The sequence below is a fragment of the Mytilus trossulus genome, chromosome 5 (genome assembly GCF_036588685.1).
Source record: "Mytilus trossulus isolate FHL-02 chromosome 5, PNRI_Mtr1.1.1.hap1, whole genome shotgun sequence".
In the NCBI taxonomy this organism is placed as follows: Eukaryota; Metazoa; Mollusca; class Bivalvia; order Mytilida; family Mytilidae; genus Mytilus; species Mytilus trossulus.
Genome location: NC_086377.1, coordinates 37,524,538 through 37,551,516, shown reverse-complemented (window position 1 = coordinate 37,551,516; position 26,979 = coordinate 37,524,538). Strand labels below are relative to the sequence as shown.

The window sequence follows — 26,979 nt, the reverse complement described above, 5'->3', positions numbered from 1 at the left end:
GAGAACAAAGGGAATAGTTGGAGAGCTTAGCTAACAGTTTTATTTTACATTTTTATCATCTTTTATTTAGTATAGCTTCATGACTTTTGTTGTTTTTTTCAGCTTGCACCAACTAAAAATGAGTCTTTAGTCAAAGCATTAGACTACATTAAGAATCCCAGAAAGTTTTGTGAATACGTTTATGCTATGGTGCAGGAATTGACCAACAAAGTTAGAAATCTGAAGCTGGAACACAGAACCAGAGGTATGACTTTATATGGAATAATCTTTTTAAGTCTAAATTTGTCAAGAGTGTGCACTCTAGTAATGCAAGTAAGGTAAGTGTAATATATAATGGCAATGAAATTCATATACGAAAGAAAAAACATAACACTAATATTATATTCTTATATTCTAACATGACGTCCTTCAAACGCTTTGAGTACACACCCGTGGTAAAATATGAATATATTGCATTGGCTGTTCCGATCGTACTCCCACGTCATATGTTTTTTTATGAATGAAGTACCCGACGTAATAGAATGATGACGTTATAATTTAAGCATTTTACGGGAAAATACACGCTTTTGATACCGAAAATCATCACAACAAGGAAACGTAAACAAATGATGCTAAAATGTGGTATAAGCCCATTTTTTTCATATAAATAGAAGACATATAAGTAAGTTATCATTAAAATACATCCAAATCTATCTAAATAAGATTTGTGAATAGTTTGAGCATGTCACTTATTCTGTATTTTCCGTTCTTTTACGCCAATCTAAAAGTGCGTTAATTTATGGGAATGGCAAATAATGGCCTCCACCTAGAGCGCTTCGATCAATAAAATTTGCCGTTTTTGTCCTATTAGAATCGAAATAATTCATGGGGGCTTGAATATATCTAGATTTTACCACGGGTTGTCCCTTTATGCCGATATTTTACCCCTCGCTATCGCTCAGGGTAAAATATTTGTCATAAAGGGCCAACCCGTGGTAAAATAACGATATATTCAAGCCCCCATGAATTATTTCTTAATTTTCTTACATAGGGTAAAGGATATAAAAAAAATACGTTGATTTTTTTTTTTTATTAAAAGAATATCTACCTTTAGTATCATTATCTTTCATCTTGATAGATTTAGAATAAGATTTTGTGGATTTTACTTCTATTTAAAAAAGATTTTATTTACTCACTTTTATTGTATATTTTTCTAGATCTAAAGTTATATAATGGAGAAAGTTGGGAATTGTTGATAAGAAGATGGGCAAAGCTAGAAAAGGATTTCAGAATGAAAGATGGAGGATTTGAAATCAGTAAAATTCCTGATATTTATGATTGTATTAAGTATGACCTACAACACAACCAGAAAACTTTACAGTATGAGAGAGCAACAGAGTTGTTTAAATATTCTAAAGCTTTGGCAGATATAGTTATTCCACAGGTAGGATTATAAGGATAATATGTAATCTTCCAATTTGTACTTTATCTTGAAAAATAATTGTCGTCACTAATTATAGGCAAATATCAGTATGTCACAATGTCTTATGACAAGTTTTCCCCTTCACAACTAGATCAACTGGGGCAGTTCATTATTGAAATCAAAATCAGAATCTTAAAATTGAGAATGGAAATGGGGAATCTGTCAAAAAGACAACAACCCAACCAAAGAATAAAAAAAAACCCAGCTAGGGGCCACCAATGGGTTTTCAATACAGCAAGAAAATCACACACCTAGGGTTAAGACTTCAGCTGGCTCCATTGTCTATTAGATTTGGTATGAATGTCAATAGGATAACTATTCACCAGAGTCAAATGGTCCAAGGACACAGTTATCGTCCTTTGGTTTTCGTTATCTATGAATATAGTCCCTAGTGTAAACAGTGTATAACTTGCATGTTTTATTTGATACATTTTCCCAATTTATTTCTTGATACTAAATGCATGAAATATTAAGTAGGGGATGTAATTACATGTCAAAAAAATTTGGGTGCTGAATCTTTATGTTAAGTAGTGAATTGGTCCAGTTCTAAAAGGTCAAATTTTATCACGTCTGAAGCTGTCAAACTGAATTTTACACCCCCTTAACACAGAATTGTCAATATTTTGAGTTAGAGCTGGTAGAAGTTTCTATAATTTTTATATTATTTGTCTCACTGGTAGTACACTACACTGTAAAAATCTTTTTGAGAAAGATCAGGTGCGATTTTTTTAATTTGAATTTTATGTCTAAAAGAAATGCACTACAAAATAACTGTGTTCTCCGGCAAAATGATAAGGATGTAAGCAACTATAAGTTACAGTACAGCTTTCAACAATATAACCAACTTGACAGTGTATATTTGTTATTGTTTAGTTTTATGATTCTGATATTTAAATGATATCTTAGTGATTTAAACTTTTGAAATTTACTCTTCATCTGAATATGATAAAGTATTTTCTGCCATTTTAAAAGCTCTTATAAATGGATTTTTTGCTGTGACACCTTGACCAAAAAAAGAGAAAAACTAAACATTTGATAATAATTTCAATTGTACATTTCTGTTATCATGGACAAATATTTTTTTTTAAATTATGCAAATTGATAGTCTTTCAATCCATCAAATTTAACTACTAACACTTGTAATCATTTATGTCTGGTAATCCCGATAGATACAGCATCCCAACAACAAAAAACATGTTATAGAGCTTATGTTGTTTAATTTTATTTCTGTAGGAGTATGGTATAACCGTAGAAGAGAAGTTACATATTTCCCAGAATTTATGTACACCATTAATGAGAAAGATCAGGAGTGATATAGAACAATGTGTTATGCCTGACCCTGACGACGAAAGTACCAGACTTAATTCTCAGTAGGTTTATGTATAGATATGGTCATATCATTTTATCTCTACATATAAAATAGCAAAAAAATTATTTGAGCACTATTTTCAAGCGTTATTGATGAGTCTTTTGTAAAGGAAACAAATGTCTGACGTACAATATTTTAAGCCTGGTTTCTTTGATGAGTTTATTTGATATTATACATAGAGTTTCATTGCATTTTTATGCCCTGCCTTAAAAGCTTAGCGGAGGGGCATTAAGTTTTAACCTTGTCCGTCTGTAAGTACCAGACTAAATTCGCAGTAGGTTTACTTATAGATATCATATGTCCATATAATATTGCATAGAAGTGATTTAAGGATGTACACCTCTGAGGAGCCAAAAATTTCTAGAATTAAACTTTTTTTCTTAACCTGATTTTTGGGTTTATAAGACTATAACAAAATAATTGGTGAAGAAAAAATCATATGGTGGTGCACTTCTTTTTTTGCTACGGCCCTTGGAAAATGCTCAATTTTGATGATTTTCCCATTTTTCATCGATTTTTACCTATTTTTGGGCAATTATCTTGAAAAATATCACAGTTCCACAATTAAACTTTTTTTCATACTTTCTATAAAGATGAAGTGGACCAATCTGAATAAAATTTAATTATAAAAACTATAGGTAGGTGTTGATATAAGAAAGTTTTATCATATTTGACGCTTTTTTGTGTAAAATTTACAATGCTGTCAATTTGGTATTTTTGTGATTTTTCTCAGTTTTAAGAACAAAATGCATAATATTTCAACTTTTTTATTATAATTGATTAGAAACATACATATCTAAGAAATTTGAAAAGACCAAAATGATATGGGATGTACATGATTCTTGTAAAATCATTTTTTGTATCCCTCACCCATTTTCTAAAAATTTTGGCTAAAAATACAGACCTGATTGGTCGTAAAATTTGAAAACTGAATTACTCAAAAACCATTCATTGTAAATACACAATTTTTTCACAGAGTTATGTTTGATTATAATATTTTTAAAATTCATTGATATTTTCCACTTGTATCACATGTTTTGGAAATAATTCAAGAACGAGATTTCAACGAGACTGAACGAGACTGAAAAGTCAGAAGAATACATCCTTAAGTTAACCTGTGTTTATGAGCACTATTTAATTTCGAGTGTCACTGATGAGTCTTTTGTAGCTGAAACTTGTGACTGACTTAACAAAATATTAAGCCATGAACTTTGAAGAGTTTATTTAATAATACACTTTATATATAGGTCTTTTGCAACTTTGAACATTGATTTCCCATGATGAACAGTTTGCTGAATTTTTGTAAATACAATACTACATCATTTGTTCCTAATTATCTTTTATCAAGATCATTGCACATATTTATAGACTTGTATTAATTTTTCATGTTTGTACAGTATTGTTAATTTTAGACAATTCTATACTTTTAATAAATTAATCTGTCAAATACAAGTATGTTGGTAGTTTAAAACTTTGATAATAAATACTTCTGAACATTCACTATTTTATAACCTGAACAACAATATATATTTCTTCTAGATATTCCAAAGGAGTTTCCTCCCCTGAGAGATTTGTAAGGACAAGGTTGTATTTTACCAGTGAGAGCCACATTCACTCCTTACTGAATATGTTACGATTTGGAGGACTCTGTAATGTAAGTATTGTTATCCAGGGAAAAACCTTTATAACACTAGTACAGTCGATTCCACTTAATTGCATACCGCTTAATAGCATAATTCGGTTAATTGCATACTTTTCTCCTGCACAAAACCATTTCCCATTCACCTAATGTTAAATTGTCCGGTTATATGCATAGCCTTCCAAGTGGCATTTCGGTTTATTGCATAGAAAATAATCGCCAGCTAGATATGCTCAGTTAAAACTGACGAGATTTTTGACTGGAAACGGCAATTTGGTAAGTATATTTTTCTTGAATGCATCATAATTTTCATTATTATTTCACATTTACTTGTGTGTTATTCAAATAAAGTTTTAAAACAGTATCTTTCGTGTTTATATGATTATAGAAAAGGCCTCGATGTGTACACAGGTAAAGTTTCCCATATTCTATTTTAAGCCTCGGGGTCATAAAAATGTCAATCAGCTGATTGTTGTAAAAACACAACCATTCTATGATCTTCTATCTCAAAAGGTGTTAATTATTGATTGAATTTCAAACATTGTTCATAGATTACATTTTGGGTGAATTTTTAAAACATCAACGCCTGCTAATTATCAATCATTATTCAATGTGTAATCTCGTAATTCAGCTTGGGTGATCTACATTTATGTTAAATATTACAGGGCATTTATATATGGTTGAAGAATTTCATACATCAATCTTTCCTTTTTAATATTTTTGTAAAAGAAAATTAACTTCTGATTATTATATTTTCTCACTTTCAACACTCGTTTCCAGCAAATAACCCGTGCAGGGCCCCATCACCTTTGTATAAACGAAACTAACGATGTTAAAGTAACAGTGTCACATCACTGTGTAATAGGTAAATACTGAATATCAAAGGCAGTTCATTGCACAATTATTGTTTACAATGATTATAAACTGTGTAGTATTGTTAAACAGTTTATTTTAAACAAAGCGTAACAATGTAATTTGTACATCCAGGTCATAGAAACAAATCTATTTTTAGAACAATTTTATTTTTGTATCTCAGGTAAAGGAAAAGTCGGTTCATAAATAAACTAAAACAAAATGTGTTTATAAACTTTATTGAAAGAATACACAATGAAATAAAATGTATGACACTAGACAAATAACTTTTATTAGAATAAATAAGCATTCAATATGTTGTAAGTGGACTATGGACGTTCATCTTTCTTCTTTGCTGATCTGCACTATCGATGTTATTTGACTCCGTAATTTGGCATTTCGGATATAAGCATACTCCGCTTTATTGCATAATTTCGTCTGACAAATAGGCTATGCAAATAACCGGAATGTACTGTACTGCATTTACAAATACCATTGGAAATTCAATATCTGCATATTTACCTAGTCAAACATTTTGTTCTACTCCTGCAGTTCTTACAAAAAGTAAGATGGAAGGAGTTATTTAATATTGTATCAAAATGAAAACAAGATGTGTAATGATTGCCAATGAGGCAACTATCAACCAGAGACCAAAGGTCACAGTTGTAATCCACTATAGGGAATCTGCCAGAAATGTTAACCTGTACTAATATAGTGTTTATCAATGGTGAAGACACGGAAAAAGAAAGCAATAATTTCAATCATTGTGTCCCATGTGATTTCCTTGTCAAACTTGAGTAATAAAAAAACCCAGCTTACCATGAAATTTGTACAGTTCCTATAATTGTGCTTTTTGGGATTTCCATATAACATGAACATGTTCTTCATAATTTCCTATAATTTTGATAGCAGGTAATCAATGTTTTCCATTGAAGATTCTTGCATTTTTATGTCCCATTTATGGGCATTATGTTTTCTGTCCATCTTCATTGGTTTGTCCGCCCATCTGTCCGTCCATCCGTCCCGCTTCATGTTAAAGTTTTGGTTAAAGTTTTTGGTCAAAGTAGTTTTTTATGAAGTTGAAGTCCAATCATCTTCAAACTTAGTACACATGTTCCAAATGATATGATCTTTCTTATTTTAATGCCAAATTAGAGTTTTTATCCCAATTTCACGGTCCACTGACTAAACATTGAAAATTATAGTGCGAGTGGGACATCCGTGTATTTGGGACACATTCTTGTTGGGATTGTCTCTTCATGAACATGTTCTTCACCATTTCCTATGATTTTAATAGCAGGTAACCAATGTTTTCCGTTGAAGATTCATGCATTTTTTATTTTTATTTTGTAGGAGAATAATGATGAGCAATGGGAGAAAGCTATGAATTATTTGAGTGCTACATCAGAACTGAACTATATGACACAGATTGTTATTATGATGTTTGAAGATCCTACAAAGGTATGATTTACTCTACAGAGCTTTTATAAAAAAATATGTGGTATGATTGCCAATGAGACAACTGTCCACAAGCGACCAAATGACACAGACATTAACAATGCAATTTGGATGTAACAAATTTTTTCATTGGCTAAAAGTTGCCGTCAAATCCACAGTTGACCAGGCATGACTAAGGAGGGACCGCCATTTTGAATTGACGAATCAATAATGTTAAATAACTACTATATAATGGAAAATAAAACAACACCTACCTCGAATTCGCCGTTTTAATGTAATTTTATTCGAATTTGAAGCGTACAAGTAACGTCATAACCTCCAGTTTGTAAGTTTTCATTTGTATGACGTCACGTTTAGCCATGACGTCTTTGTGCCAAAATCATTCATGAAGTTTCTGGGATTTTTTTTATTTGTCAAATTTAGACATTTTTCAAGTTTTGTTGTATTTTTTCTTGTAATGCATTAGAATCGAAATAACAGAACTGTAGTTGAAGAGTTGCCACCGTCAATCTCCGTTTTACTGTCTCCGCTACGCGTCGCCAGTAAAACTGCATTTGCGACCGTCAAATCCACAATTGACGGTGGCAACTCTTCAACTACAGTACTGTTATTCCTTAAATATATATATATGTTCCAGACCATATGAGTATTTAGACCGTACACGTACGGTCCGGACCGTATATGTATACTCGTGCGGTCCGACCATACGCGTACGGTCGGACCGTATGAGTATACGCGTACGGTCCAGCTGATCATACATGTTTTGGGATCATATGGGTTAAATTTAAACAAACATTTATCAAAATCTTTATTTTTAGTTTACAAATTGTTATTATTACAAAATAGATCTATAAAGTGAATAAGCAAACAATTGAAATTAAATATTTGTTTAATTGTATATCCGTGAATTCTATTTTGTTACTCTGACCATAGGTGACACCAGAGACATATAATACAGTATTATATGTCTCTGGTGACACTTGCTTCTAATAAGAACGTCGTATGTTTTACATTTACATGTTTTGTTAATGCATGTTCCTTTGCGTATGCATTTCTTTTGTAAAGTTCATAAATATTCCCAAACAAGTCTCCTCCCACATTATGTTTATTTCCTATAACTTCAATTTCAATGAGCATAATTATGAGCTGCAATTAATGAATTACTGGCCTGCAAAATACAGGAGATTTACTTATTAAATATAAGTGTGATCTTTTTCAATAGTTAAAATATTAGGTTTTTATATGTCAAATGCTGTTGAACTTTTGTTATTAATTGGAGATATAAGTTATGTTGATCTGTTATATACATTTGTATCTAATAAACTTGACCAACTTCTTAATATCAGTCAGACTGTACGCTTACGGTCCGACCGTATGCGTATTTTGAAAAAGTATGTGTACGGTCCAAATACTCATACGGTCTGGAACATATACATATATGCTGAGGAGACCCACACATAGCCTCTGGCTGTTAAATCCTCTTTAAAAAAAATAAAAAAATAAATTAAATAAATGAGCAAATATAAAAAAGAAGATGTGGTATGATTGCCAATTAGACAACTATCCACTAAAGACCAAAATGACACAAACATTAACAATTAAAGGTCACCGTACCGCCTTCAACAATGAGCAAAGCCCATACCGCATATAGTAAGCTATAAAAAGCCCATATAGTAAGCTATAAAAGCCCATACCGCAAAGTCAGCTATAAAAGGACCAGAAATGACAGATGTAAAACAATTCAAACAAAAAAACTTACAGCCTAATTAAAGAAAAAAGGATGAAAAAAAAACCATATATGTTACACATCAACAAATGACAATTACAGATTTACAGGCTCCTGACTTGGACAGGCACATATATATAGAATGTGGGTGGGTTAAACATGTAAGTGGAATCCTAACCCTCTGTCTAACCTGGGACAGTGGTATAACAGTACAACACATGAACGAAATATAAAAATCAATTGATTTTGCAGAATTACTTAATTTCCTAATATTTAAAAAATTCTAATTGAAATTTTTTTAATTCATGATATCTTTTTCTTTTTTCAGGATCCCTCCTCAGATGAGAGGTTTCATATAGAACTTCATTTTAGTCCTGGAGCTTACACCTGTACAGATAAAGCATTCTCTTTCCCTTTTGGATCAGGATGTAGGACAGCATCCAATAACAGCAAAAAAATAGTAAGACAAAGTAAACATATTCAAGGAATGACTATCCATGAAGAAATAAGATAAAAAAAATGCACACTTCAATTAAAAGACAAAATAAACATTGAAGTCCTTCCTTATAATTATTCTAAATTCCATTTAAAATTGGAGCAAATCATGAAAAACGTTGTCATGGTCACATGTTAAATTATGCCTATGAGCTGATAGTTCAAGCAGAAGATGTGTTACATCCAAAATTAAATTATTTGTATGTGTGCAGGGGTTTTGTCTTAAAATTGAGTAGGCTCGAAATTTTGTTTGTTCCAGGAAACTAAGGAAAAAATTGACATAAAGCCCATTTTATTCAATTAAAGTATCAGTCTTTAACTTTGCAATAATAACTACAGAACACAAAAGTTTCTAAATTTACAATATTTTTTTAAGTTATGGTCCGAGACCACAATTGTCGTCCCTTGATTTTTGTTGTTCACAAATATAGTCCCTAGTGTTGACAGTGGGTTACTTGCCATTAATTTTTATACCCCTTCCAAATTTATTTCTCCATATTTAATGCCTCAAATTGCAAGAAGGGCTGAAATTACACTATAAAAAAAATTGGGTCCAGAATTTTAAAGGAAAGTAGTGATTTGGTCCAGCTGAAAAAGGTTTAAAATTAGCACTTCAGAAGATGTTAACAAATTTCAAGATGCCCTAAACATAAAGTTATCCATATTTTGAGTTGGAGCCGATGAAGTTTTCTATAATTTTGATATAATTTGTCCCAAAAGTGGTACAACAAAGTTTCTTTGAGAAAGCGCAGGTGGGATTTTTTTTTATTTCATTTTTGTTCTAAAAGAAATGCACTACGAAATAATTGTGGTCTCGGACCTTATGTCCATTATTTTTTCTTTGAAGATAAAGAATAGCCATGAAGTACCTATGACATTGGATGAGAAAAGACTGGAGATTGTAAAGAACAAGCATTATGATAGGCCAGTGTCTGCACCAATGGTTATCCAGGAAACAGAGGAGTTGGAGGAATCAGACATTGTAGAATCAAAACTGAAGAAAAATGTATGTTACAGTAATTTATGTCTTTAAGATGGTACCTAACACTACAGGGAGATAACTCTGTAAAATCGGCTAAAGGTTTTAATTATGTTGCATTGTTAAGGGAATATTAATCTTCTCAATGATCAAAATTAGTGTTTGTCAAACTGCTATATAACCAGTGTAATTTTTCTGATAAATTGGTTGGTTCAAATTTTTAAAAAATTTTATATATTTTTTCCAATGGTTAAAGTAAATACTTTGCCAAAATTTTATGAAAATTAAACAAGCCAAAATAATTTTAATGAAGGTGTTGGGTACCACCTTAAAGGATAAAAGTGTAGTAATGTATAAAGACGCTGAAATTTGAAATATCAACATATTTGAAAAGGAAGACTTTTGCCACTTAGAATTAATGTAAAATGCATAGCTATATTTGGAAAACAATATAATGGTCTTTGTCCTTGATAAGAGTTTCTGAAATTTTTAAGTTGGAAAGGATTTCTCCTGATAATTCATCAAAAATATCAACAACAAAAAAATGTGCTTATGTGTGTTCGTCTGTCTGTTCTCCTTCAGGTTTAAGTTTTGATTAAAGTTTTTGGTCAAGGTAGCTTTTGATTAAATTGAAATCAAATCCTTGAAACTTAGTTCACATAAACTTAGTTCACATATATTTATGTTTCTTACAATATGAACTTTCTAATTTTAATGCCAAATTTAAATGGAAAAAACAGTATTGACTCCAATCTCAAGGTCCACTGATCATAGAAAATGATTTTGAGAATGAGGCATTAGTGTACTAAGGACACATTCTTGTTTAACCTCTCAGTTGTCACGCTTTCTAAAATATTAGTTTTGGGCATTCATGATGAAGGTTTGTTCTGTTGTTTCTTCTTAAAGTTTATGTGTTTCTCTCAGTTTTAGTTTGTTACCCAGATTTGTTTTGGCGGAATCCAATAATGACTAGTTTTAAACAGCAGTACACTACTAATAAAATTGAGAATGGAAATGGGGAATGTGTCAAAGAGACAACAACCAGACCAAAGAACAGACAACAACAGAAGGTCACCAATAGGTCTTCAATGCAGCGAGAAATTCTCTCACCAGGAGACCTCCTTCAGTTGGCCCCTAAACAAATATATATACTAGTTCAGTGAAAATAAATACCATACTAAACTCCAAATAGTACACAAAAAACTTAAATTAAAAATAATTTATGTATTGGACAAAGTTTTTTTAATTTCTATTTATTTCAGAAACATGCACATGGTACCCGTTCACCGGATGAGAGTACACCAGAATGGGACTGGGGAGAAGATAGTAAATCTACAGAAACACTCACATCAGAGGTAAGTACCATCTACAGAGTACACCAGAATGGGACTGGGGAGAAGACAGTAAATCTACAGAAACACTCACATCAGAGGTAAGTACCATCTACAGAGTACACCAGAGTGGGACTGGGGAGAAGATAGTAAATCTACAGAAACACTCACATCAGAGGTAAGTACCATCTACATAGTACACCAGAATGGGACTGGGGAGAAGATAGTAAATCTACAGAAACACTCACATCAGAGGTAAGTACCATCTACAGAGTACACCAGAGTGGGACTGGAAAGAAGATAGTAAATCTACAGAAACACTTACATCAGAGGTAAGTACCATCTACAGAGTACACCAGAATGGGACTGGGGAGAATATAGTAAATCTACAGAAACACTCACATCAGAGGTAAGTACTATCTACAGAGTACACCAGTATGGGACTGGGGAGAAGATAGTAAATCTACAGAAACACTCACATCAGAGGTAAGTACCATCTACATAGTACACCAGAATGGGACTGGGGAGAAGATAGTAAATCTACAGAAACACTCATATCAGAGGTAAGTACCATCTACAGAGTACACCAGAATGGGACTGGGGAGAAGATAGTAAATCTACAGAAACACTCACATCAGAGGTAAGTTCTATCTACAGAGTACACCAGAATGGGACTGGGGAGAAGATAGTAAATCTTCAGAAACACTCACATCAGAGGTAAGTACTATCTACAGAGTACACCAGAATGGGACTGGGGAGAAGATAGTAAATCTACAGAAACACTCACATCAGAGGTAAGTACCATCTACAGAGTACACCAGAATGGGACTGGGGAGAAGATAGTAAATCTTCAGAAACACTCACATCAGAGGTAAGTACTATCTACAGAGTACACCAGAATGGGACATATCCAACTATAGCAGTCATCACGTGACTTTTGTGACGTCACACATCACCCGTATCAAGCCCAAGTAAATTGTATAGAAATGCATAGGGGCTTTCTGGAATCGATGAAATACATTACTTTAAGTTCATGATACTAAAAGTGTGGGTCTTTGTAGTAATGCCTCATATATTTAGAAATATAAATATTCCTTTTGGAATAGTTTAAATTTTGATCTTCTCCCTTCCAAATGCTTTTGAAAATTTGTCTTGTTGCCTCGATAGTTCACACTGTTAAATCATACAACTACGATAAATATTGGATTTTCTGTCGTCTTTAACTTTAAATTGCGATTTAAACAAAACAGATGGAATAATTGTGGGTCTTTGTGCTTATTATTATATTCATAAATATTTGAAATATCGTATATAGAATAGTTTAATTTTCTATTATGTCCCTTCCAAATTGATTTGAAAATAAGCTATTTTCAGAAAATCTGCTATTATTTTTCAAGATGGCGACCAGATTGACAGCGTGGGGCGACATGGTAAAAATATTATTTGTACGATTTTTACTATGAAAATTAAATAACTGTTGGATGCTCGCGTTTTCATTCATTGTCTTACCTTAAAGCAGCATGTAATCGAACATTGGTTCCTTTTTATCAAGCTTAAACATGCTGTTGTTATTTTTATAAAATTTTTAAAAATGGCGAACAAATAATTTTCAAACGTAGAGGATGTTCGACACTTATTTTGTTAATGCACATAATTCAATTTATTTTCTCTGTTTATATTGCAATTAAATATGACACGGTGTTGTAACTACAAGAATAGCCTTAGACATAGCAAGATTAAGGAGATTTTAATTAAGTCATAACATCAACGTGATCAAAGAAAACAAACATGGCACCTAATCACGATGTAAGTTTTGACAATACCCATGTAGATGCATGTTTTGACAATACCTATGCCGGTTAGTGTTGTCCGATTATCAATGAAATTCTTTGCAATATTATTTTATATTCATAACAGAAGAAATCGAATGGATATAAACCGAGGTGAACTAAATATATTTTTCAATTTTCTTTAAATAATTCATCAGGTAACCAGTAAAAAAAATCCTAATTGAACCAGTCACATGCAGAGTTATCGAACGTGATTATGACTGTAATAGTTGCATATGCTGGGGAGAAGATAGTAAATCTACAGAAACACTCACATCAGAGGTAAGTACTATCTACAGAGTACACCAGAATGGGACTGGGGAGAAGATAGTAAATCTACAGAAACACTCACATCAGAGGTAAGTTCTATCTACAGAGTACACCAGAATGGGACTGGGGAGAAGATAGTAAATCTTCAGAAACACTCACATCAGAGGTAAGTACTATCTACAGAGTACACCATAATGGGACTGGGGAGAAGATAGTAAATCTACAGAAACACTCACATCAGAGGTAAGTACCATCTACAGAGTACACCAGAATGGGACTGGGGAGAATATAGTAAATCTACAGAAACACTCACATCAGAGGTAAGTACCATCTACAGAGTACACCAGAGTGGGACTGGAAAGAAGATAGTAAATCTACAGAAACACTTACATCAGAGGTAAGTACCATCTACAGAGTACACCAGAATGGGACTGGGGAGAATATAGTAAATCTACAGAAACACTCACATCAGAGGTAAGTACTATCTACAGGGTACACCAGAATGGGACTGGGGAGAATATAGTAAATCTACAGAAACACTCTCATCAGAGGTAAGTACTATCTACAGGGTACACCAGAATGGGACTGGGGAGAATATAGTAAATCTACAGAAACACTCACATCAGAGGTAAATACTATCTACAGAGTACACCAGAATGGGACTGGGGAGAAGATAGTAAATCTACAGAAACACTCACATCAGAGGTAAATACTATCTACAGAGTACACCAGAATGGGACTGGGGAGAATATAGTAAATCTACAGAAACACTCACATCAGAGGTAAGTACCATCTACAGAGTACACCAGAATGGGACTGGGGAGAATATAGTAAATCTACAGAAACACTCACATCAGAGGTAAGTACTATCTACAGAGTACACCAGAATGGGACTGGGGAGAAGATAGTAAATCTACAGAAACACTCACATCAGAGGTAAGTACCATCTACAGAGTACACCAGAATGGGACTGGGGAGAAGACAGTAAATCTACAGAAACACTCACATCAGAGGTAAGTACTATCTACAGAGTACACCAGAATGGGACTGGGGAGAAGATAGTAAATCTACAGAAACACTCACATCAGAGGTAAGTACCATCTACAGAGTACACCAGAATGGGACTGGGGAGAAGATAGTAAATCTACAGAAACACTCACATCAGAGGTAAATACTATCTACAGAGTACACCAGAATGGGACTGGGGAGAAGATAGTAAATCTACAGAAACACTCACATCAGAGGTAAGTTCTATCTACAGAGTACACCAGAATGGGACTGGGGAGAAGATAGTAAATCTACAGAAACACTCACATCAGAGGTAAGTACCATCTACAGAGTACACCAGAATGGGACTGGGGAGAAGACAGTAAATCTACAGAAACACTCACATCAGAGGTAAGTGTCATCTACAGAGTACACAAGAATGGGACTGGGGAGAAGACAGTAAATCCACAGAAACACTCACATCAGAGGTATCATACATATAGCTTAATAGTTATAAAAATGGTGTTAATTAAACACCAATACATCAACCAATCTCCCAATCAAAAGGTGGAGCTACAAGACAACTTCTCTGTTTAGCTGATTGAAACAGAAAATTAGCATTTATGTAAATATTGAAAAGAGTCATATGCTGTGAACATGCAATTAGAAGCTTTTGGAATATAATGATATTTACTTTTTTTTGGTATACTGTGGATTTATTATTATTTGTTGGATACTGTGGATTCATTATTATTCGTTGGATACCAATTTTTATGGGAACAGGTGAACCACAAAATTAAATGTTCATTGAACACCGAATTTTCTATAGGCTTGTCTGTAGATTTTAGCAAAACCACGAAATTAAATAATCACGAACATGAAAATTTTCCTCAATCCACGAAAATTGGTACCCACGAAAAATAAATGACTCCACAGTACCAATATTTGTGGATTTCGTGGGTATAGGTGAACAAGGGAATTAAATGTTCAACGAATGATTTTTTTTTTTAAAGGCTTGTATAAAGACGTCGCCAAACACAAAATTTAAATGTCCATGAACATGCAAGTTTTTCTTCATTCCCAAAAATTGGTGCCCACGAAAATAAATGAATCCACAGTAGTTACATTTCATTTATCTGTGATATATTTCCTTTTATATGTTGAATTGAAAATATTTTTTTAACACATGTTGTATCATCCTGATGAAAATGTATAGAAATATGTATCTAATATAAAGGGCATCTTTGTCCAATTTTACTTCACCAGTTACTCATTTCAACAATTAATGTCTCTTAAATGATGCTCTAGGCATGAATATTTGAACAGCCATTACCTTTAAAAACAATTAAACTTTTAAGACCTGATCAAAACAAAAAGTATCAACATAATAACCTTTGTATTTCTCAGTTAAAACCATGTTTAAAGGTAGATATAGGAAGATGTGGTGTGAGTGCCAATGAGACAACTCTCCATCCAAATAATATTTTATAAAAGTAAACCATTATAGTTGAAGGTACAGCCTTGGACAGCGGGCCTTGGCTTACACTGAACAGCAAGCTATAAAGAACCCCAAAATTACAACAGTAAAATCATTCAAACGGGAAAACCAATGGTCTAATATATAGGGTTATTTTCTAATTGCAGAGTATCAATAAATCACCTGAACCCTTGAATCCAACCTTTGTCAACATAACAAAGCCACAGAGTAGATCTTTCTCAGCACCAATGGTAATACAGGAGACCAATGAGGAGTTTGAAGAATCAGAAATGTTTGATTCTGATCATTTGAAGAATGTAAGACACTTTGTAGGATTCATTGTTTTTATAGTTTTAGAGTTGTCTCCCATTAATGATTTTTTTATGAGTTTTCTTCCTTGCAGTTTAGAGAATTAGAATTGTTTGATTCAGATCATTTAAAGAATGTAAGACACTCTGTAGGATTCATTGTTTTTATAGTTTCAGAGTTGTCTCCCATTAATGAATTTGTAACATTTATCTCCCTTTTCAGTCTCATTTTGTTTTCTCTCAAAAGATCAGAGTTACCTCCTATTTATTGATCCCAAGGCATGTGTGGGGCCTCCGGGGTCACCCTTTTTCCATTTAAAACAGGATATTTGATACATAAAAAAAAATACACTTTTTATACTTCGAGCGAATCAGGTTTTATTTATGTATGTTTTACTTTACTTTATTTAAGGAATGACTGTAATATTTTTTCTGTCTATGAAGAAATAACATAAAAAATTTGGTGCACACTGAATAAAGCGCGTAGTCCGATGAGTAGGATTTTATTGAAATATGTACAAGAGACAAATTTTGACTAGGGAAATCATCTAATTTAAATGTATTTCAGTTATGCATGTAGAAATCTGCCTTAAGTACAAGTGGGTGTACATTTGTACAGATATAAGATCTAGACTTTAGTTGATTTTGAAACACTCAATATAAAATGTTTTACTTTACTTTATTTAAAGAATGACTGTAATATTTTTTCTGTCTATGAAGAAATAACATAAAAAATTTGGTGCACACTGAATAACGCATGTAGCGGGTTATTTAACAGTGGGCACCACATTTTTTATGTTATTTCGAATAGACAGAAAAAATATTACAGTCATTTCTTATAATTTAATTCTAAATTCCATTTTAAACTGTAGAAAACCATGAAAAAACGTTGATGACGTCACAGTCACATGACTAAATTATGTATATGGGCTCATAACAAACTTACATCAGCCTATCAGAAGACACGTTACATCCAAAATTAAATTATTACATTGTATTATGTTTCGGGAAGGTTAACTATCTGGTAATAAGACACGTCACAGCCAGGCTTGGGAAATAGGTAGACCAATGCTCACATTAATCTGTACCGATACAGGCTCCAAATGTCCTCTTTTATACACCATAACTCATGGTGGTGATCCTTATAAAGGATGCTTATAAGGAGACAAGAAGAAGAAGAATTCATTTATTTATATACTATGCTAAGTGCAAATTGTTTCTATTTTTGTCGTTTAACCCCAATAATATAGAAATGAGATCATAAAAATGGACAAGCAACTAACCTTACATACAGAAATAAAAAGTAATGATACTACTTTGAAATCAGTCAACTAAAAAGATTTTTGTTACAAATATTTATAACTTTAGAATTTTACAAATTTCACATCTAATTTACAAAAGGCTTGAACATTAATTGGCTTTACATTGTAGCATAACTAAGTATGATTAAGGTGGTACCTAACACTACAGGGAGATAACTCTATCAATTCAGCTAAATGTTTTAATTACGATGTATTGTTATGGAAATATTAGGCTTCTCAATGATCAAAATATGTGGTTGTCAAAGTGCTATATATAACCAGTGTAATTTTTCTGATAAAACGGTTGGTTCAAATTTTTTGAAATTTTTATATTTTTGTCAAAGGGTCAAAGTAAATACTTTGTCAAAATTTTATAAAAATAAAACGAGCAAATTAATTTTAGTGAAAGTGTTGGGTACCACCTTAAGAGCAAGTTTTAAAATATTGTACATTGTATTACAGAATTCGAAGAAGACTACCTCTATTGAGCCTCAGTCTCCAGACCCTAATATACCAGAGTGGGACTGGGGAGATGGGTCTGATTCTAAAAAAAGTAGTGTTTCTCCAGATAAGGTAAGATGGAAGGAGTATAGTGAACATTTTCTGAATTCTCTTTTGAACATGATCATTTGTTTATTCTCAGAAAAAACATGTTTAAGGTGTAATACCACCATTGATTTCCCCCTATTAGTCTTTGTTAAATTGGCACTTTTAAAAAAAAATGTTCAGTATTTACCTTTATTTCAACCAAAAAAACAATTTGCATGTATAAAGGTTAATCCTTTCCAGTGCTACAGTGAAAAATTCACACTACATTTCATTGCATATAAGAAAGTAACAATCACCATAACCTGGCAGGAGTAAACAACCCAATTTTTACACTGTTATTTACTGGTTACCTGCTTTGGTAACTATGTAACCTTAACTTATCAAAATGTTTTATAACACCATCAAATCAAAAAAGAATGATGTTTTTCAGACACCCAACATACATGTTTATGACTAAGAAAAATTTAAGTGCATTGAAATGCAGGGTTAATTTTCTACAACTGTCAAATTCAAGGGAATATTTTTTTAGACCTAATTTCGTATACAACCGGATGTGACATACCATGATTTGATGATATTACACCTTAAGGTTGCATTTCTGTAAATATTGACAATGCAATTTCCCATAGGAACTCCATTTACGGCTAAAACTGTACCACTTTTACTATGAAGTTTTTAAAAAAATCTTATCCTAGAATTGAAAGTTCATTTGCACCACAATTTTTTTCAAATGTCAAAATATAGGGCTGTGCGGCATATTTTCAACGTTTATATGCCCTGAACTTCTCAGAGTTTAAACTTACACTAATTTTCTTAACTACCCTTACCTCGAATGAAAGGTTACCACAGATTTCAATGTAAACAATATGCACGTGTTTATTTACTGGTAACATTCCCAAGTTCTGTCTCTGCGATATGGAACACAGAGAGCATAACTGGGAACCAGTATGTAAACAAAATTAATTTTCTATGAATATTCAATTTCTCCCCAAAAGAGGAGGGTTTTCAGAAACAGCTGTATTTACTAAGTGCAACCTATAGGAAAGCTTTAAATATGATCTTGGTATAAAGTAAAAATATTCTGTTGTAACATGTTTTCTTTACATGAAAATGGAAACTCTGGATAGAGCATTTCAGAAGCTTAAGTAAAAGTGTTTCTCAAACCATACAATTACATTAGCTGTTTCAACCTTTCCTAGTGTAGTATTTCCCTGGCTTTCAACAGTGATGGCCTCTATTACAGGTCCCACCTATTGCATTTATTGTTTTAAATTGTTTTCATCCTGAACATACATGAAGTATTTACCTCTGGAGACTAACCAACCAATAATTTTGGTCCTTTGTGGATAGTTGTCTCATTGGCAATCATACCACATCTTCTTTTTTATAAATAGTCTATAAATTCTAGTGAAAAAAACACTGAACTTTAGAACAAATCTATGATATAAAGCATTTCTGTTTTTTTAGGATAATGAAAGCTTTGAACAGGGCGTGACAGAAAGCCTCAGTAAAAGTGTTTCCCAACCCATCCCAATACAGTCAGAACAAGCTGGTATTGACTCTAGAGCTAACTTAGGTAAGGTCTTAATATACTTATACTACAAATTAATTTTTTTAATGTATTTTATCTCCAAATTAATATTTGACCAACATTAAATATTATAACAGTGGTTCAAGTTTTAAGAGTTATAATTCCTAAAACAGTTTTAGGGGTGTGAACTAATTATTTGAACCACTGTTGTTTTATCTATTACTGTAAACCAACTTATTTTCTGGGATACTTTATTTCGCGTTTCACCCTTTCTTGACCACTTGGCGGCTATTAAATTTTGCGAATATCTGATTTACTTGATGAAGTTTAATAAGGAAAGAACCAAGTTGTACATATTCGCTTTATATTCGCATAATTTTTCTGCTCTAGAAAGTTGCGAAAATAAATGGCTGGCGAAAATAAGTTTGGTTTACAGTATCTGCTTTGTATTTAACCTTTAACCCTTTAAAAGTTTTATTCAATATTTTTCATGGAAATTTAAGAACTGCAACAGATACTTCACACACCTTATCACTATTTATCTACCATTACTGGATATCACTAATGTTTCTGTAATATTTTGATGTTACAATAGATAAAGTATGATGCCATAAAGGAAAAAGTGACTGTTTTATAACATCAAGAACATGTGTTGCAAATTAAAAAATATTATACATATAATCCTGACCTTCATTTATACCCAGACTATATCAATTTACACTGCCATCTCCAAATTTCATTTTAATTTTACTGTTTAGGGCTATTCCAGGAAAAAGTGTATTGGAGATTTGGTCATCAAATGAATTTTACTTACTGTGGGTAATAGGAGATGAATAAAAAATAGTTCTGATATAAATGAAAATAAAAACTATAGGTATGGGGGAGAAGGGGGAAGGAAGAGGGTGGTGAAAGGACTGGGATCATATGCAATTCTGTTACCATACACCCCTACCCCCTAATTTTCCCCATGAATAACCCTTACATTTAGTGTGCTTTATTACTTACTGCGAAATCACATTGTATTATAACTTTTTAAGATTTAGGTAAGTTAGCCCCCTACAATGCTCTATATAGTGAATAGTCCATACATGTATCATGCTTTATAAATCATACACTGCAGAATCTCATTATATTTTAAAACAAAGGTAATTTACCCAACACCATTTACCCCCCCCTTTTCTCCTTTACCCCCTTTTTCATTGTTTTTTTCCTGAAATAAAATATACATGTTTAATGCTTTATTATTCACTGCGGAATCATCACATACTATTTTAACTTTTTGAAGACAAAGATAAAGAGACGACTCACACATTAGGTAAGCCACACGAGGCACGCTTTATTGTACTGTAGTTTCATTTATGTATTTATTTTTTGTTGTACTTTTATTTATTTGGTACCAACATATATATTTAGTAGTTTTTAGTCTTAATTAAGTTCTAATGAAATGTTTCGGCAAGGGTCATGATTTTCTGATTATTTTAGTGTTTTATGTAGTAAGTCAGTTATATCTGGGATTGAAGTAATAAAACTTTGCTCAGTGCTTGGAGCACAAAAATCATGCTCGAAACATGAAATCCAGCAATTTGATTGGTTGATTTTCGAGTCTGAGTACAAAAATCATGCTCGAAAGTTTTATGACCGTGAGGCCAGCTGGTCTGATGAGTAGGATTTTATTGAAATATGTACAAGAGACAAATTTTGACTAGGGAAATCATCTAATTTTATAAATGTATTTTATTTATGCATGTAGAAATCTGCCTAACGTGCAAGTGGGTGTACATTTGCACAAGTATAAGATCTAAACTTTTTGTTTATGTAATCTATATGTGTTTCTCATTTCTTGGTTTTTGTCGAGCCTGCAACTTTTGTTGCAGAAAGCTCGACATAGGGATAGTGATCCGGCGGCGGCGGCGTTAGCTCACTTCTTTAAAGCTTTATATTTTAGAAGGTAGAAGACCTGGATGCTTCATACTTTGTCTATAGAGGCCCCATGTTACAAAGTTTCCGTCAGTCACATGTCTAATGTCCTTGACCTCATTTTCATGGTTCAGTGATTGATTGAAAAAAAAAAAGTTGAGATTTTTTGTAATGTTAAATTCTCTCTTATTATAAGTAATAGGATAACTATATTTGGTATGTGCGTACCTTGCAAGTTCCTCATGCCCGTCAGACAGTTTTCACTTGACCTCAACCTCATTTCATGGATCAGTAAACAAGGTTAAGTTTTGGTGGTCAAGTCCATATCTGAGATACTATAAGCAGTAGGTCTAGTATATTCGGTGTATGGAAGGACTGTAAGGTGTACATGTCCAAATGGCAGGTGTCATCTGACCTTGACTTTGAAGCCTATAATGTTCATTTATGAAAAAGATTTAAAAAAAAATAACATTAAGGCTTTCCTGAAGTTTTAATTTCAGAAAATCTAACAAAATCATACTAGACATGTCTTGTTGTGAACTGTTACCTTTTTGAACTAGCATGTATCAAATCCTACTCAGTGTGTCTGTCTAGTACAAAGCAGAGTTAATATTCATATTGCATTAACTTGTTCATCTCTTGAATATGCATTTTAATTTGCTGCTGGACATCATTAAGCAGCCAGCCTTTCATCATCATTTGGGGTTTTAATATAGATCCATTTAAAAACTAAAGTACACTTTTATTTTTATATTAAAGAATATTTTATGATAAAGTTGAAGTGCAAGCTGTTTTTAAGCAAACTTAAACTTGTCCTTATTATAAGAGATTGAGATTATCAAAGATCTGGCAAACTCCAATTTCTCTATTCCAAATATTCCTGTATGTATAAACTGCATGAAAGCTACATGGCGTATGTGAGTGTAACATTTTATTTTACTTTTGTTACATTATTTCGTTATAGGCAGTGTATATCTTGAAGATGTTAATTTTCCTAGTATGTACATTATATCATGTTAAACCCGCCAACAAGTACTGTGGATTCATTATTTTTACGTTGCTGCCAATTTCATAGATTGAAATTAACTTACATTTTATTAGATATTTGATTTTGTGGCTTTGCCAAAGTTTCCATACATTATTCTTATTAATGATGATTTTGAATTTATTAAGTATTTGAAATTTGTGGTTCCCCATTGCCACGTAAATTGGTATCAAATGAATAATAATGAATCCACGGTAGTCTAAATTTGTTCTTGTCATATAATTCTGACCTGCATGAATTTACAGCACAAACACAACAACATGTTTTTTCCACTTTTAGGTTCTGCCTGAGTGTGTCAACAACGCATGTAATTTTAGTTTGCTTGAACATGTATTGTAATAATATTTAAAAAAATGACCGAATCTTTTGTTAACTGTTTGATTGGGTAATAATGAGACGTGATACTGGTGTTTTAATGATAGCTGATGCTCTCTGTGAGTACAGGATTCATTGAATGCGCACCTCAACAGGGTCAAACCACAAACTAAATTGGTATTTGTCATAATTAACACATTTATAAGTAACAGTGTAGACTGTTGGCTTGGAGTTTGAAAAACATTGAGGAACAATCACAATTGATAAACTTCTCAGCTTATAAGTCATGTTGAAAGCAGGGTTCATATCCTTATCAAATTTTAAAACTTGTTATCGTAAATTTACATGCAGTTTATATTAGCCCCTATACATTAATCACCAATACATTATCACTGACGACTAGATAACCTGGGTGCCAAGAAAAAGCAATCTTAAATGCATTGTGCTTTGCACACAATCAAGTTTAACAGCTGTAATATTGTGGCTTCTTTAATGCCTGTTTTATGATTTTTGTTCAATTTAGTTTATTAATTTTAGTAGCATATTTTAAAATGATTTTAGATGTCTGTACACAGGCGTCTTACTGACAAGATTCACTTTGCTCCTATTATCATAGTTTATTACACAAACAAAATTTCACTCATGAGTCGCAGAATGCCAGACATATAGATGCCTAATTGAGTGGGGATAGGAGGGGTCCTGATCCCGAAATCCCGGGCTTAAAAACAGTAAATCCTGAAGTCCTGAATTTAAATAAAGTAAATCCCGACGTCCCGAAATCCGAAATTCCGGATCCAGAAAGGGTCAATCCAGAAATCCCAAGCTTAAAAACACCCCATCCCGGAGTCCCGATAAAGGTCCTATCCCCCCTTCTTATTGCCTAACAGTGAACAAGGCTAAGATTTTTGTGATGGCTATTTAAACAAAAAGTCAATTATATTATTTGATGTATTAACTGCAGAATTCACTGTATTATGACCTCATAGTTCTGTTTCTTAAACACTATAATAAGTTATATGGTTTGCTACTGACCCCATACAGATCCATAGAGGGTAAGTAAAATTCATAGGGGGTGAGGCTGGAGGGGGTCAGTAGTTAACTGTATAACAAATTTATCGCATGCTGGACTTTTCTGCTGTGTTTTGTTGAAAAATAAGCAATGAAACAAAACAACATTAAAAGATGATGTCACCATCAACGGGTCATGAACCCCCTATGAAATTTACTAACCCCCTATAGTCTCATTGGGGGTTACCACATGACGGCGTTAAACCAATCACAGCATGATAATTTACCCACGGTGAGATAAAAGTAACTTGGAACTCTATTTGTATAGCACTATTGTTAAGTGTACAAGCTGATTACCAGGTATGGAGTTTCTGTGTAATTTGGTTTCTTGTGTAGAGTTGTTTCATTTACAATCATACCACATCTTCTAATTTTTGTATGTCTATCTGGCAGGGAATATTTAAATTTGACCTCATTTGCATGGATTATTAATTACATGTATGTTTTTTTGTGGTTCATAGGTCAATGTGAAGTATTTATGGTTGGGTCTGTTTCTTCCGATACTAAAAGCAATAGGTAAACTATATTTGGTGTTTGGAATGATTTTATGATGTACATGTCTGTCTGGTTGTCTTCATCTGACCTTCACCTCATTGACATGGATAAAGTCATGATTTCATAATACTTGTATTAAACATTTTTCTTAAAAGACATTCAATAATAATTCAATCATGAGGCATTTGGGAACTTTTATAGCTTACTATGGGGTATAAGTTGTTACTCATTGTTGAAGGTTGTATAGTGACCTATTGTTGTTTATGTTTACATGAGTTGGTCTCTAGTTGGGAGTTGTCTCATTGTCAATCATACCACATCTTCTAATTTTGTGTAGGACATTTTTGCCTGTGTATTCTTCTTTGAGCTGTCATAAGCTTCAATTGAGGTAAAATTTTGTGTATATTGTTATGTTAGCTGAGAGTTTATTCTGAATTATTTTATATCATTCCTTATTACTAGCCCCAGAAATAACTGAATATTTTGGTATGTTTTTTCGTACTTACTGTGGATTCATTATTATTTGTGGGATACCAATGTTTCATGGATTTTATGGGTATAAGCAAACCCCAAATATAAAATTTTCAACGAAGTACAAATATTCTATAGGCTTTGATTCAGACTTTGGCAAAACCACAAAAATCAAAAATCCATGAAAAATTGGTAATGACCAAAATAAAATGAATTCACAATACTGTAAATTCGGAAATTTTTGCGTACATTTATTATTGAGATTTTGTCACTTTGGACTTAAAATCTCATTTTAATTTTGAGACATTGAGAAAAAATCCTGTTTTATTTATAGAAATAATTTCAAAATGCAAGTTTAAGTTATTGTGATAATTACTCTGATGCATTTTCCTCAATAATAAAAACATGGCAATAATTTCTGAATTTGAAGTATCTTCTTACATGTTTGTAAAAGCTAGGTAGAATATATGTTACTCCTTGGTTGCATGGTGAATTTCAATTGTATTGTATTTGTATGTGTATTGAACTTTGACCTGTGAATGTGAAAATATAATCATGCTGCTCCTTGGTTGCTTGTTATGTTCATAAAAATGTATAGCATGTAAAACTGCAGATCTAAACATATTTAATGCTCCTTGGTTGCATGTTATTTTCAAATAATTTGATTTTGGGTGTAACACGTCTTCTGATTGGCTGACGTTAATTTTGTTATCAGCCCATAGACAGAATTTAGCCATGTGACCGTGAGGTCATCAACGTTTTTTCATGGTTTTCTACAGTTTAAATGGAATTTAGAATTAAATTTTAAGAAATGACTGTAATATTTTTTCTGTCTACTCAAAATAACATAAAAAATGTGGTGCACATTGTTAGATAACCCCGCTACACGTGTTATCCAGTGTGCACCAATTTTTTTATGTTATTTCTTCATAGACAGAAAAAAATATTACAGTCATTCCTTAATTGTAAAAATATTTATATAAAGAGCTGTGAACCAGAAATCTAGTAAAATGCATAGTGCTATAGATCAACATTTCATTAACAAGGAAAAAGGGTATTAAATGCTTAAGCTGTTTGGAAAAAGTATTAAAATACTTGAATTTGCTGCTAACAAAGTACTAAAGTACAAAATTATTATAATTTTGGATGAATTGTAGAAAGAAAATTATGGGCTATTTCATTAATATCATTGGACAAGACTAATAAATAATTGTCAGACTAAAACTAGTTAGAATCACATGATCTGGAATGTATTGTGTTAGATATATATCTTGAACTAGGGTGAACTGCAGCATTCTTATAAACTTTCATTTAAATGTGTTAAAATTTAAGATTTATGTTTGATTATATTACGAACATGTATGCTATCATTTGTCATGTAACAAGATCATTATTTCATGATTCAAAAAGTAAGATAAGATATATATAATATGTTTATTCATTAAGTTTTGTTTCTAGGAATATTTTGATGATTTTTGGTCTAAAGAATGCAAATTGTTTCTGATATGTACTTTTGAATTTTAAAATATTTTAACAAAGTAATAATATGAATTAGTGAAATTATGAGTTTTTTCCTTTTTATTTTTTAGAATCCATAAAATCCCAGAGTCTAGAAGAAAAAAGAAGCCGTAGTTTGGAAGATAAGAACCCCAAAGATCCTAGGACAGGTAATGATATTATATTAATATTGTTTATGCCCCATTTTTATGGGCATTATGTTTTCTAGTCTGTGCGTTCGTTCTTCCGTCCGTCTGTCCTGCTTCAGGTTAAAGTTTTTGGTCAAGGTAGTTTTTTATGACATTGAGATCCAATCAACTTGAAACTTAATACAGATGTTGCCTATATGATATGATCTTTCTAATTTTAATGCCAAATTAGAGAATTTTACCCCATTTTCACGTTCCATTGAACATAAAAATGATAGTGTGGATGGGGCATCTCTGTACCGGGGATACATTCTTGTTTATCATATACTTTGCACTAATATGATAGTTTATGATAAAAAGATTAATATATGTCTGTCCAATCCATACTGGCCTAGTTATCATCCCTAGACTAATGATGATATAGTGATCTCAGTATAATATCCAGGCTGATATGGAAAA

The 26,979-nt window shown here is 32.4% G+C and overlaps 1 protein-coding gene across 23 annotated transcripts in view; it reads left to right on the top strand.

The window, feature by feature from the left end:
• The window catches only part of LOC134718820 (inositol hexakisphosphate and diphosphoinositol-pentakisphosphate kinase 2-like), a 93,482-nt gene that overhangs the window by 54,996 nt on the left and 11,507 nt on the right, over positions 1-26,979 (top strand). For 12 of the 23 annotated variants that reach the window (XM_063581572.1, XM_063581584.1, XM_063581580.1 and 9 more), the window contains 14 exons: positions 103-244; positions 1,197-1,423; positions 2,696-2,832; positions 4,371-4,485; positions 6,676-6,783; positions 8,835-8,966; positions 9,849-10,007; positions 11,243-11,335; positions 16,042-16,191; positions 17,946-18,056; positions 19,500-19,608; positions 20,849-20,878; positions 22,445-22,477; positions 26,464-26,541. In XM_063581572.1, the coding sequence (XP_063437642.1) occupies positions 103-244; positions 1,197-1,423; positions 2,696-2,832; positions 4,371-4,485; positions 6,676-6,783; positions 8,835-8,966; positions 9,849-10,007; positions 11,243-11,335; positions 16,042-16,191; positions 17,946-18,056; positions 19,500-19,608; positions 20,849-20,878; positions 22,445-22,477; positions 26,464-26,541 (1,624 nt within the window). Of the gene's footprint in view, positions 1-102; positions 245-1,196; positions 1,424-2,695; positions 2,833-4,370; positions 4,486-6,675; positions 6,784-8,834; positions 8,967-9,848; positions 10,008-11,242; positions 11,336-16,041; positions 16,192-17,945; positions 18,057-19,499; positions 19,609-20,848; positions 20,879-22,444; positions 22,478-24,865; positions 24,890-26,463; positions 26,542-26,979 lie in introns of all 23 variants that reach the window. The other 11 variants (XM_063581596.1, XM_063581593.1, XM_063581585.1 and 8 more) reach the window with 5 other exon arrangements.